At 31.4% G+C, this 13,086-nt stretch overlaps 1 protein-coding gene across 1 annotated transcript in view; it reads right to left on the bottom strand.

The window, feature by feature from the left end:
- Positions 1-12,095: 12,095 nt before the first annotated feature.
- LOC120070894 (protein PIR) overlaps positions 12,096-13,086 on the bottom strand; it is a 90,310-nt gene continuing 89,319 nt past the window's right edge. Inside the window, exon 30 of the mRNA XM_039022792.1 lies at positions 12,096-12,585. Within this exon, the coding sequence (XP_038878720.1) occupies positions 12,385-12,585 (201 nt within the window). The 3' untranslated portion in view covers positions 12,096-12,384. The remainder of the gene's footprint in view (positions 12,586-13,086) is intronic.

Below are 13,086 nucleotides of genomic sequence, written 5' to 3'. Positions count from 1 at the left end.
ATATGCTAGCATAGATTTTAAAGGAGAGGTTATGGAGATGTTATGACCACAAGCTTGTTGCAAATGGAAAATAGGAAAAAGAGAAAGAAAAGAATGGATAAGAGGGAGGTAAAATAAAATTAGATTTTTTTTTAAATTTTTTTTAAAAATATGTAGGGAGAAAAGCGTTGGATTTTATGTCGTAAAACTCGTGGTATAAACAATGGAACTTATTCTGAAAATTCAATAAGGAGTTATTGAATAGATGTTTTGCTTAACAGAAATCCAATAAACCTGAAAGTCCCTTGACTATTGGGTGAGTACTTGAATTTTATGTGGAGTCATAAAGGTGGATCAGGTTCGAGTAAATAGTCAAAATGATCTATAGTATATGAATAAGGTTGGGTACCTTATTCTAGTAACACTATTGGATGCGGCCTGCTATGTAGTTGTTACAAGGAGTTGTAAAGTGTTACAAACGAAGTGATCCTAATTCGTTCATGTGGCGACATAAGGAGTGAAGGTGTCCTTGTGCAAAAAGGTTTGTACAAGATTGAACCACGAAATCAGTCACTCTTACTTTATAGCGTTGTTTACTATTTAAGACTGACTATTTCAAAGCGATGACCTAAGTAGCCTTAATCCTGAGCTAACTATGAACTCTTGTTTATTTGGAATTATCCTTAGATTTGCATAGGTGAGGGTTGGCTCAACAGTGCCGACTCAATAAACCTCCTATTTCAGGAGTAAGACCGGATAGATAGTTGAGGACATAAGGTACAAGATGGAATTCGCTCCTACTCGCTTTTAGGGATAGTAGAGAGGTTGTTCCTTTAAGTGCTGATTCTGGGTCTTAACAAGGGGTCCCGCCCTCTCACTGACCCGAGAGGGACTCGATTTTGTTGATTGGATCACAAAACAATTGTTCGGGATCAATGGGACTTAAAGAACAAGAGGTAATTTTGGGGGTAAAATAGAGATTTAACCCAGCCGTTATTACGAACAACCTGTGAAGGGTTGACTTACTAATCATGGTTATATGGAGTGGACATAATATATCTATAGTGAGGGAAGTTCAACTATGGGCTTTAGTGGAGTGACCTATTAGTTAACGAATGGGGGTTAGATCGGTCTAATGAGTTTAGCCGATTAATCTCGGATCGTTGGAGCCCATGATCTGTAGGTCCATGAGGTTCCCTACTAGCTCGAAAATGGATTAGCTCTAGAGTTGTGTGATAAGTTAATTTGAAACGTTCAAATTAGAATCATGGAATTGGAGAATATATATTTAAATATGATTTAAAAATATGAAGATAGATTTGTGTCAAATTAATTTAATATTGAATATTAAATTAATTAAAATTATTTAAATTGTTTAAATAATTATTTATTAATTTTATTAGAAAATTAATTTGTGAAATTACTTCATAAAATTAATAAGTTTTGATTTAGAATTAAAATATGATTTTAAAATTAAAAAATGGATTTTGGAAATAGAAAAACACAAAATGGAAAATGGATTTTTCCATCTCCATCTTCAAAATAGCTCACAAAGAACCCATTATCTTCAACCTTCAATAACTCCAAGCATGAGCTGTATCCCATGTAGCAATCTCTTTGCATGATAGTCTGTAATATATTGAAGAGATTGGAGTGAAGTTGGAGTGATGAAACCGAGATTGAATTTTCCTAAAAATTCAAGAGAAGAAAGTGTTCTTCATTTTGGGTTGTTGTAGTGAGCATTCTCCAAGTTTCCAAGTTTCCAAGTTTCCTTTGGTTTCAGCTTATTTTGAGTCTCACAACTCAATCTAGAGTACCAAGAGAATAGTAAGGAAAATCTTGTGGTGGTTTGTATACAAATTTGGTGGATTTAGTAGCTGGAAATCGAGATTTCAAAGGTTCTTCAAAGATATGTTCTTGAAACCCATTAAATTATGTTTGATGTTTTTCATTTCTGCCCAAAGTTAATCAATTAGAGTGTTTATCCCAACAGAAAGAGCTTAGATTTTTTTTCATAAATTATAAATATATCGAAACTTTATAAATAAGGTTTTTTTTAAATGAAACAAAATAAAACAAATATTATCAAAATAATAAATAGGTATATAAATATATATTATATACCAATGATATATTGTTATATCACTAAATTATATTTTAAAAAGTATAAAGTATATAAATAGTAATAATATACAAAAAAAAAAATTATTATAATAACAAAATGTATAAACAAATAATAAAGAAAAAAGAATAAAATAGAATTTGATAACAAAAGATAGATTCAAATAGATATTGTTGGAGAAAAATCAGGGAGAATCTCTAATTTAAATCATGAAACATAAAAAATGAAGGTTAAAATCATATAACTCATATTACAATTACACTGCATGTGTAAATGTAGATTAGTTAATCTCATAACTTCATGTTACAATTATATTGTTTCTGTAAATGTATATTAATTAATTTTTAGAGCCCATCGAGGGCAAACTGGAAATAAGTTTAACTCTATATTACATTTTGAAGCTAATAACAACATGTTTAAACTAATGAAAAAAGATTTAGATAAAATGAAATCTGGTAACAAAAAGTTAAAGCAATTGAAAAAGAATTAGATAAAGCAAAATTGATGATAATGTGCTTAGAAGGTTGAAGAGAAGGTTTTGTTTCTACTAAATTATTATTCATATATAGTGTATTTGCAAGATTGACAGGTATATTAGAAAATAGTCAACCACCACACAAAAATCATAACTCCAATTCTCCGACATTCCCTGCAACCGCGAAAGTTTCGATTTATTATAGTGTCCAACTCTGATTCTCTTCGATGAACAAGATTTCATCTTCTTTGGCCGAAAAACAAAGAAAGTTGATTATAATAATGAAACAAAATAAGATTGAATCGTCATACAAGAACAAATGAAGAGGAAAAGGGGAAAATTGATAGATCGATGGAAAGAGGAAAAGAGGAAAAAGAAGTCTAATCCGTTGTAATAGCAAAAACAATAGCTTGTGAACAAAAACCATAACAAAACCTAAATTGATAAACACTTTGTGTGAAAAAACCCACAACGAAACCTAAATTAATAAACACTTTATGTGAATAACAAAAGTGATGGTTATTTTTTACGATAGTGATGGATATTTTTTTTCCAAATCATTAAAATAATATAAAACAATTTAAACGGATATGAGAAATATCCAGCTAATTTATTAAGAATATGTATAAAATTATGAAAAACAATCCAAAGATTTTAATAAATTTGAATATGTATAAAGTAATGAAACACAATTCAAAGATTAGAATAAATTTGAAACTTGATTAGATAAAATAAAATTTAATAATATATGGAGATTTGAAATATAAATTTGGTAGAAAAATCTGGATATCTAATTAAAGTGAGATTTATTCGAAAAATGGTTAAACAGAATCTAAATTAATTATAAAATATGCAGATTACGTTAACTACATGAGGAAAATCAGGAGGGCAGTGACATCTATCACATCTATTTTGCAATGATGCTTCAGTGAGTAGGGTAAATGAGCATTTACCCTCCCACTAAAATGAGACTATCGCATCCAATAATTACACCAACAACTCTTCTTCCTATAATTATTAGTCACCATTGTTTGGTTCATAAAATAATTAACTAGCTTAACATGTTCTTGTAAGTGTATCCCCTCATTTTAGATTCTAAAGTTTCGCCTCAATGAGCTAACCGTAGAGAAAAATCGATTGGAAAAAAAACTAAATCAATCATATCCATTTATGGAGTTTGAGTAAAAGGTCATGCAAATGCCATCTGTAGGAGGATACAAGCAAAGATATCTCGAGGCTGAACATGAAAGTTTACTAGAAACTAATGAGAGATACCATAGATGTGTTGACACATGTCCTACTCCCACTTACTATAAACACTCTCTCCATTCACCTTGTTATTGACCTATATAAATACCACCCGTAGGGGGACACAAGTAAACATACCTCGAGGCTGAGTATAGGTCTCACGGTGTGAACTTTTAGGGAGAAACGTGATAGGAAAAATGAAGTATCATATATTACATTTTTCTTCCATTGAATGTTTTACTTAGGGTTGACTAACTCAAAGAAAATATGGCCAATTCTTTTTTCTAAGTGTTTGTTAACTTTGTTCAACGTAACATTTACTTTGGATAGTTAAACAATGTTGATTTATGTTCGTTAAACATTTTGACAAACTTTAATTACTCATTGCATACTTGTAATATCTCTATCTACTTCACATTTCAGGTCAATTCTCAGGTAGGGGTGTTTTGTTTCCGTCAGCTTAAATACCCCAGCCTAGATAGAACCGTCCTTAAACAAAGGTGTCTTATAGATACGTTTGTTACAAATTTAATCTTTTATGATTATCCAATTTAATTCTAAAAATGAATTACAAGACTAAATCTATTCCTAATCTTATTAGAAATATTGTGATCATAGGTTTAAAATGAATCAATTTTAAACTATTTAACAAATGATTTGTAACCTATATTAAAATGCAACTCTTTCTTATAGATTTTAATTTCTAATTTCATTTAACTCATAACTAATATAAAGTATGAATTAAACAAATTAAAACCTAAGATTGCATCTAATGACATCTTTGAAAAATTATAACATTTATAATTTACCTAAAGTGATGTCATGCATCATTGTTCACACGAAGTCTCCGAAGAAACTTATTTTATGGAGTGGAACTTGTATTAATTTTGATTTGATGCGATATGGTTCGATCTTTAGTACTTGATCCTCTGATTCTCTCTTAGTTGAATGCATACGCTTGACTTGAAGAAGCAAAGCGCGTGATTTTCTTGAAGTTTAAGTCTTGGAAGAGCCTTGATTTTCTTGAAGTTGAAGTCTAAGAAGAGTCCTTGTATCTTTAGGAGACTCGTGTCTCCAAGGAGTGTATAGTTTCAGGAGTCTAGGAGTCTTTTGATTGTTGAGAGAATTCTTTATGGGCTCTCTAGAATGTAGAATTACTAACCTTCACAAATGAAGAGAGCTCCTCTATTTATAGAGTTTTCTAGTGTGCTTCGTGGGCTTGAGCTTGGTCAATCCATGTGTTGGGGTTGTTGTCCTAAATCTCGTAGAGTTCTATAGTTTGTAAACCTTATATGAACAAACATACTAATGATTAATAATATTTGATATTTTATTCACGTTGTCTATGAAATATATGATATTTTAGTTGCATTAACCACAAACCAATAAACTAACATCCAAGGTTATCGTTGTAACTTAAACATATATGTGAAAACATACAGGTGAATCATGTTTAAGTGATAACCTAAATGGTCTGTAGTATATGGATAAGGTTGGGTACCTTATCTTGGTGACACTATGAATATGGCCTGCTTTGTAGATGTTACAAATGTTGTAAAATACTACAAATAACCTGATCATTCATGTACTAGACATGCGAGCCAGGATATTCTATGCAAAGGAGTTTGTATAAGACCGAACCACGAATGTTTAATCTCATTATATAATGTCATTCACAATAGACCTTCATTTCACTAGAATGATCATAGGTAACATGACCTTAATCCTGAACGAGTAGTGAACTCCTGCCTATGAAGGCGATCCTTTGATTTGCATAGATGAGAGTGGCCAGATCGCCGACTTAACAAGCCTACCATTTTAGGCATTCATTTGATTGAGGAGCTGGAAACTCAGCTACACAAGATGGAGTTCACTCCTTCCACGAAGTAGGGGTAAGTAGATAAATTGTTCCTTTAAGGGCTGATTCTGGGTCTTGAATAATGTAGAACCACACCATCTCTTGAATCAAGAGGGGTTTAGTCATAGTGAGACTATGATCTATTGTTCATTAGAGGAATCAGTGGTACTTAAGGAGTTAGATGTAACTACAGGGGAAAAACGGTAATTTGACCCAGCTGTACTTACCAGCAATTTGTGAAGGATCATCGTACTATTGATTGGTTATATCCAATGGACACAGAAATATATTTGTAGTGCAAAGAGTGAAGCTGTCGGTCTTTAGTGAAGTGCTCGACATTTGGATATTGTGATTAAAGAGTTTAATTAATTATTTACGTATCATTTGAACTTCAAGCTACATGTCCATAAAGTTCCCTTGGTAGCTCAAAAGAATTTAGTTGAGAATTAGTTTTTGGATTAATTTGAATTGTTCAAATTAATAAGAGAGAATTTAATTATATTTGATATAATTAAATTGATTCGATTATATATGATATAATTGACATAATGTATTTGATACATTATAGTTTAATTGGAGGAATCAATATTTGAATGTGATTCAAATATATTTTCTATGAATAAGATTGATAGTTGTTAAATTTAATATAAATATGATTTATATTAAATGCCATAAAATAGAGAAAAGAACTATAGTTTATATTGTATATGATGCAATATTAAAACTATAGGTTATAAATATAATATGATAAGTTGGTTATCCCATTTATTTATATTATTAATTATTTGATAATTAATTCTCATTTTCTCTCTAACCACCTTAGTGGGAAGTTAAGTGGTTTTTGTGGCTTTTGGAATAAATAAAATAAGATTTTATTTTTTCCTAACTAAGTTACACGATTTGTGAGATAATTTTACACAATTTCAAGAGAGTCTATGCAATAGACTTTGTTATCTACACGATTGAAGACAACTCTATGCGATAACTTGTTCTTCTCGTCTTCCTCCTCCAAACTCCTAAACAGCCTCCTAACCAAAATAGCCAGAGCCCACCATTTATGAGTTCTCACCCCGAGAATACCAAGGTCACCAAGTGGTAGTGTCCTTCACTTTTGGTTCGAGTGTTCTGGTTGTTGTTTGTTCGAGGAGAGTTCATTGCTATTCGAGGAGTTCGAGTTAGTTCGAGGGATTTACGTGAAGAAGAGTTCTTCAAAGGAATTATCTTTTCAACCTTGTTTCTTATTCAAAAGCATGCTGTAATTTATGTTATGATGCATAATCTGGTTGCTTTACTGTAAATGTTTGTTTCAATCGAAATGAGATTTGGACGATCCACTTCCGCTCATAGATTCTCTGCAAAACGAGTTTTTTCACCATGGGCCTGGTCCTTGGGCTCAATTAGTTGGATTTTGGCCTATTTTGGCATTTGAGCCAAATTAAGCCCATTTTTGAGCTTAAATGCGCTTTAGCCTAAATTATAATATCAAATTGGACCAAATTAATTTTACTCAATCCAATGGTCATGATGAAAACAAGTGTCTTTACGGAATCTGCCAAGTCTTTAGTTTCAATTTGGGACACATGTCTATTGGGTATGTCCTAAAACTCGCAGCTTGTAAACATTAAACATATTCTATTCACTATAAAGTTGTTGTTGAAGTTTTTATCAATAAAGATGTTACTGAATACATTTTTTTATAAGATCCAATAAACGAACCATGACTATAACATGAATACTTAAACTTTACGTAGAGATATAAAAAAGGATCAAGTTTTAGAATATAGCAAAAAAGGTCTATAAGTATATGGATGAGGTTGGGTACCTTATCCTGGGGACACTATGGATGCGACTCACTTTGTATATTAATACAAACGATGTGATCCTAAAATTGTTCATGTGGAGACATGCGAGTGGGAGCATACTAGCAAAAGATGTTTGCATAAGATCGGACCACAAAATAGTCACTTTTCTTTATAACAATCATTTATTGTTAAAACTGACTATTTCAAATTGATGACCTAGGGTAACTCGATCTTAATCTTGAGCTAACTATGAACTCCTGTTTATTTGGAACTATCCTTTAATCTGCATAGGTGGGAGCGATTCAACATCACCACTCAATAGCCTCCCATTTTAGGGGTAAGATCAGATAGATAGCTAAGGACATAGTTCTACAAGAAAGAATTCACTCCTGCTCATCTTAGGGTTAGCAGATAGGTTGTTTCCTTAAGTGCTGACTCCTGGTCTTGAACAAAGAGGTCCCGCTCTCTCATGATAGAGAGGGATTTGGTTTATTGGTTAGACCACAAACCAATTATTTAATAGAGGATCAATGAAAACTTAAGGAGCAAGATGTATTACAAGGGTAAAACGGTAATTTTGACCTAGCTATAAATATGAACGACCCGTCAAGTATCGACTTACTGATTATGGTTAAATCAAGTGGACAGAAATATATCTATAGTAAAGAGAGTGCAACTACTGAGCTATAGTGGTATGTCTTGGTAATATTGATTAATTCAGTTTAAAGAGTCTAGCTAGTTAATCTCAAATTATTGAAGCTCATGATCTATAGGTTCATTAGATTCCTCTACTAACTCGTAAAAGGATTACCTTAGATTAGGATATTGAGTGAATTTGAAATGTTCAAATTCAAATTAAGGTTTAGATAATTATATTCGATATAATTAACGTTTAAATTTATTGAAATTAAATGTATTTGAAAAGTTTAATATATTTAAATATTGATTACATAAACAGGGAATTCATGTTTGAATTAGGTATTTTTATCAATTTAATATTTGATATTAAATTACTATTGTTTAATTAATTAAAATTATTTAATAAATTAAACCAATTTCAAATTTTAGAATTTCAATTTCAGAAATTGAATTTAGATTTAATTTAATTTAATTTAATTTGAAAATTAGATTGAATAAAACTAAAATTGAAAAAATTGAAAAAATATTTGTAAATCCATAGTGGATTTTCACCAAATTAAACACCTAGCCCACTAATTTGGTGATATTTGAAGTGTCAAATAGTTAATTAATTGATTTCGCATGTTTAATTTGATTAAATACCTCAGAATTCATTTGAATTTGAGGTATGCAAACGAAATTCTGAAAATTTTCTGCAAAAAACTTGCTTTTCTATTTAACCCTCCAATTCAATCCAAATTCCCTCCGAATTGGAGTTCCACCATTCAATCCAAGGCTGAGATTAGTAGAGAAGACTTTTGTGAAGGTTCTACGGCAAAGCTTGAAGGAGAATTCCGTGGAGAAAGCAAGGAATTTGTGAAAATTATCAAAGGTATTCAACTTGAAACCCTAATGACAAAATTGTGAACTTGCATGCTTGTTACTCAAATTAATTGAATTAGAGTGCTTAATGATTCTGTTTGCTTTCGTGTTATGCATGTTTACTCTATCAATGTTAACTTTTAAATGACCCCAAATTTGACGATTTGTAATTTTGTCATTGATTTGGGAAATGACATGACAATTTGACTGGGCCAAATTTTTTCATTCAACAATCATTCAATCCCATTTTTCATTACATACCATACATAACAGTTATATACTATGGTAATGAAAAAAATATAATAACATATATCCATACATTTGAAATTGTATATTATAATATTTATAATATAAATGATGCATGGATATGTTATTGATACATGTATATGTCATTGATGCATGGATATGTTATTAATGCATGCAACCATATATTATAACTATTATACTATATGATGCATGAACATGCTTAACTAAAAATCTTGCAAGCTCATAATATAACATTTATATTAAAATTATATATGAACAAATGTATATCCTATGGTGAGATCTTTTCTATATGACATACTGACATATATTAAATAAAAATTGCCATACATCCAATGTATAATTCAAAAACAATATTTTGGATCGGGGTTGGCTTCCTAAACCACTAATTAAATTATATAAAATTTATATTAATTTAATTGATAAAAATAAATTTAAAATACAATTATTACAAACAAGTTGAATATAAGAAGAATTTCTGCCACTGAACCACCTGGGAGAAGCGAACCGCCCCTTTGAACCTCTAGACCATGAACCGCTTGCCGAACCGGTCTCCTCGCCCGCGGCATCACGTTTGGAGTGATAGCGTCGCGACACTACGGAAAAAACCTTTCGCAGCCTCGCGTTGGAGCATTGCAGCGCTAGTTTACAATGCCGCAATGCTGCTGTACAGACAACCTCTATACAGTGCGATTTTTTTCTTTGAATTCCTCCGATTTGGCCCTGAATTTCACCAAAACGACGCTAGAAAACTACATGAATGACCCATACTTTAATTTATAGACTCGATAGTAATTATTATACCCAAAAAAAAAAAAACAATTGGTCCTTACATATGGAATAAAAAAGAAAATTCTAAAGCCGATCCCGAAAATATCCAAAACTTGCAAATCCCACATTCATCATACATAAATACATAACAGGAAAAAAAATTCTGACCATAGATCTGAATTTAATTCTAGAAAAATAAAAATTGAGACTAAAAAATCTGGCTCTGATACCAATTGAAATTCATGTGAACACTTGATGCAGAAGCCCAATTTTGAATTTTACATAAACAACATAAATTTAAGAGGACAGAAACGTTTCATATGCATTCTAATAATACAACATGTTTTATAGAATTTTAAAGAGGAATTAAAGGGATGAAATACTTACCCTTGAAGACCGAAAACTTCACGAAATTCCTCTTCGATCGCGAACAAACTTGCTCTCCCACAAATGTATGAATGCACAAAAATAGCAACGCTAAAACCTAATTGGCCGGACACCACTACAAAGAAATCTGTGTATTCTCTCCTTGCAATAATTGTGAGAGAATTCTGCAGAGTGATTTTGTAGGAAGTTCTATGTATCATTTTATAGAAGATAAAAACCATTTTTTTTATCTTTCCCTGCACCAGTTACACACTTAGGAGAGAAATAAGGGGAGAGGGTTATAAAAAATAACTTCCTCCAACAACATATTATTTTTTTTTAATAAAGAAAACTTTGGGTTGTATGAGTAAAAATAACTCAGATGAAATTCACTTCTTCATATATGGTAAGTAGATAGTTCCTTTGAGTATTGATTTCATGACTTAAACAAAGGGGCCCCATCCTGTCATAGAGTTGAGAGAGGCTTGGTTTATAATTGAATCATAAATATATTATTCATTACAGAATCAATGATATTAAAGGTGTAAGAGGTAATTACACGAGTATAACAAATATTTGACCAAATTGTAATTAAGAACAAGTTGTGAAAGGATCAACTTGCTTTTAATGATTATCTCCATGGACACAACATATCCTATAATGCAAGAGTGCAATTCTAGGTCTATAGTGGAGTGACCTATACTAAATGAATAAAAATTGATTAAACTAGCTTAATGAATTAGTTTGGATCATTTAAGATTATAATTTGTAGGTTCATAAATCCCCTAACTAGCTTATATAAACAATTAGAGATCAACTTTATTGGGAAAAAAAAATTGAAGCATTCAAGTTTTGGTTAAATGGAAACTTTGTTCAATTGAAATATTTAGCTTTGAAGCTTTGTTTAATTGAAAGATTCTGGTTTGGAAGCAATGGTTATCTAAAAACCCGTTTGGATTGACTTTCTAAAGATTTATAAAACACTTTTTTTTTTTTTTTTTTTTTTTTTTTTTTTTTTACAATTATAAACATTTATTTGGACATTTAGAAAGTTAATCCAAACACATCTTAAAAATCTTATATTAAAGTTTGCAAGGATTTATATTTTTCTACAATTGTTCAAAAGAGAAGAATTCCAAAACTTGATAGGAGAATTTTTATTGAACATTTTTGTACCCAATTTTGCTTTTTCCTAATGTTTTAAGAAAGATTAAATGATAGTTTTGAAGTGAGGTTTTACTTTATGGCACAAGATATTGTCAAGGATTTGATAGATTATTTTAGATAATATCTAAGAAACTGCATCTATTAATTATTTAAATGTGTTGTTTATGGCTAAATGCACTTTTGGTTCCAAAAGTTTGCAGTTCATCTCTATTTGGTCCATGAAATTACAAAACAAGCACTTTAGTCTGTCACATTTGCAAATGCCTCTAAGATCACCGACTTAATTTTGATGCTAATTGTGTTGATGAACTGTTGCATGACATTTAAGCTCTTCACGTTGCAATAAGATCGAAAACAACCAATACCAAACAGAACAAATCCATGACCATACGAGAAGGCTGATTTTTGTAGGTGGAGGGTTGAGTATATGAAGGGTGGTGATAATCTTGCCTCAAATTATGTGGCAAACAAGTGGGGATTATTTGGGACTTGACTTTTAATAGAACAGAATGAAGTGGCATTAGAGTTGATCAAAGTAATCAGTGTGAAAATAGCCCATTGTTTTCAGTGGCAACTCAAGAAAACATCATGCATGAAAAACAATCAACTTACAAACACCCCCGTAACATGTATAAAAGAAAGCGAAAGAAATGGTTTTAAAACATCAGAATTAGCTATGGCTCACCATCATTCTCATTGATAATACAGCTACTACTATCACAAATGTGAAACAATTAGCATCAATATCAAAGTAGGTAATGTTCTAGAGCCAAAAAAAAAAAAAAAAAAAAAAAAGAGTTGAAGTTTCTCCTACAGAGGAAGCATATTGGAATTAGCTGACGGCACCCTTCTGGGGCAGTGTCTCAAAAGCAGAGACAGTGTTCTCAAATTTAATACGATGAAGAGGAGCTCCACTCTGCTTAATGGCACAAGCAGTCTTGTCTTCAAGAGGACAACGTGCCTTCAGCATTGAGAATACATGGTTGTTCAATCTTCTCGCCTTCTTCATGGCTTCTATTAACGACTCCCATCCCTGCATATAGAAAAACAAGGTCCGTGAAGCCAAAAAATGCAACTAACTCGTGAGAAAACATGCCACAGATGATGAAAAATACAATCATCACAGTTAAACAGCAGTTGAAATGCATAACTTTTCGAACATGTACGTATTTCTTAGTATATTGGTTGAGGACCAAATTTGTATGTGTTTGTATAACTCCAGGAGATTCGATTTGATATTTAAACTTTGATAAGGCTAAACAGTGGATCTTCTTTACTAGCTTTAATTGAGTTTGCATAAACATTATGAACAAGGCATCCAGTCACGGTCTCATTTGAAGTCTACATGTGGGTACCAAGATTAACATTGATCAGAACAAGGATCTTGACTGCTTGTTTAATATTATTGAATCTGATGGTGAATCTAAAATTAGTATGTACAGTGTGGAACTTGACGCATCTTTAGAGGAAACAGCTTGAAGATCTTTTTGTTGATAATTCTTCTGCTGATGCTTTTGAAACTTTGTTCTTGGTT

Source organism: Benincasa hispida, chromosome 2 (assembly GCF_009727055.1).
Source record: "Benincasa hispida cultivar B227 chromosome 2, ASM972705v1, whole genome shotgun sequence".
In the NCBI taxonomy this organism is placed as follows: Eukaryota; Viridiplantae; Streptophyta; class Magnoliopsida; order Cucurbitales; family Cucurbitaceae; genus Benincasa; species Benincasa hispida.
The sequence above is the reverse complement of the archived record's forward strand: the minus strand, read 5'-3'. Positions and strand labels throughout refer to the sequence as shown.